This window comes from Arachis duranensis, chromosome 4 (assembly GCF_000817695.3).
Source record: "Arachis duranensis cultivar V14167 chromosome 4, aradu.V14167.gnm2.J7QH, whole genome shotgun sequence".
In the NCBI taxonomy this organism is placed as follows: Eukaryota; Viridiplantae; Streptophyta; class Magnoliopsida; order Fabales; family Fabaceae; genus Arachis; species Arachis duranensis.
In genome coordinates, this window is record NC_029775.3 from 84,402,983 (window position 1) to 84,404,763 (window position 1,781).

General features: G+C 39.2%; 1 protein-coding gene across 1 annotated transcript; it reads left to right on the forward strand.

Moving 5' to 3' along the window:
- The first annotated feature begins 835 nt into the window (after window positions 1-835).
- Window positions 836-1,781, forward strand: LOC107484802 (uric acid degradation bifunctional protein TTL-like). Its single transcript, XM_052260584.1, has 4 exons — window positions 836-994; window positions 1,122-1,223; window positions 1,309-1,435; window positions 1,636-1,781. Exons 1-4 carry the CDS (start codon window positions 836-838, stop codon window positions 1,779-1,781), a joined length of 534 nt encoding a protein of 177 aa, XP_052116544.1.

Consider the following 1,781-nt stretch of genomic DNA (forward strand, 5'->3'; position numbering starts at 1 on the left):
ATTTCTCTTTGTAGGTCCTTGTCGGCCTCTCGTTGGCGTAGGGCTTCTTCCTCATATTGTTTTAACCGGTCTTGAAATGCATCCATGGCTCCCTCGTTTGGGGAGTTCTTCTTGTTGTTGATTTGGGAAGTATCTTTTGGGGTGGGGTCCGTGTTTTTATGCGGCGTTCTTTCCTCTAGATATGAGGTGTGGTCGTTGTCATGGTCGTCTGCCATGGTGATGGGATGACTTCCAGGTTCCCCGGCAACGGCGCCAATGTTCCGAGGGTTACCTGAAACTATAGGTCGATCTCGGATGAGATATTCTGTGCTGGTCGGAACGGTTGTATCGATTTGTTGGACTTGATGGTGGTGCTGATTCCTTCATCCCCGAAGGGTGTGGGTACCTGCAAGGGACTCTGATGCTTAAGTTAGCAAGGGTATTAAGTAGGTATTGAGTAGAATCAGAGTATGAGTTATACCTGGGTGCTCCAGTGTATTTATAATGGTGTAGAAAGACCTTCCTTAGATAAGATAAGTTAGTTATCTTATCTTATCTTTATCTTTGAGCAACATCATCTTATCTTTAAGGGAACCGCCTTTATCTCTATAAGCTTGGGCTGCCCTTAGATTCGAGTCGTGTTCCTCTGTTTGGGCCCTTTATTGGGCTTTCCTAGTAGTTTTGGCCGAGCTCTCTGCAAAGAGGTCGAATTGTCTTGACCCAAACAGGTTGGTCGCTTTGTCAGTAGAACATCCCGGGTCGGACAGCTCGACCCAGGGTATGAACAATAGCGTAACACGACAAATGAAAATTAAGGACTTTTCATCATGCTGTGCAAGCACAACATTCGCTAAAGATGGCTATGGCCTCGCCATTCTCTTCATTGCAACATGCAATTTCTGTTGCCAGAGAGATATGGTTTCACAAAATGAATGTGTGGTGTTGGTTGGAGGCTATTTCAGGACGCTCTTGTTTCAATAAATACTTGGAAATGGCTAACAAATCTATCATGCAGGTTTGTTCATCAAGTATACCCTATTAAACTTGTCTTAAACTATATTTGATCAATACATATGTTAAGTTGAAATATGATAACAAACTCGCTTCGTTAATATTTTCAATGTCAACATTCATATTTGTAGGAACTTTATAAATGGGGATCAATGTACGAGAAGAAATTTGGATATGTTTTTGTGACATGTGCATCTGGAAAAAGCTCTGAAGACATACTTGCTGAATTGAAGGTAAAAAATATATTATATACAAAGTTCTTAATAAAGACACAGTGTTGACCGAAAAAGATAATGAACTATCAATTTTATTATATAGATGTGCTTTACAAACAAGCATGCAGTTGAGTTGGATATTGCATTACAGGAGGAAATGAAATTTATAGAATTGCAAATTACAGAGCTTCTTTCCAAAAAATCTACCCAAATTGTCAACGACGGAGATGGTAATCGTTGTTTATTGTTGTTTAGTTTTGAACCCTGTGTTAGAAAATTACACTTACCTTTTTTTCCTAAAGTACTATCTAATGAATTGGAAGTTGTTGGCATCTTTTGATTATACTAAGATTTTTGTATGCAGATTCATATTTTCAGTTCTAGCTGAATTTTCAGGTGAAATAGTTAATGACACTCTGGATGGGGGCAGAGATTGATTCAACAAACAATTTAGACGACATCTCCTCTACTGGCATTGACATGTCCATGCAGTTTGACCTGAATAAAGTGTCGAAAGAAGACAATATAACTTTAGATTACCAACAGGTAGAAGATGACGTACATGTTGCAAAATAG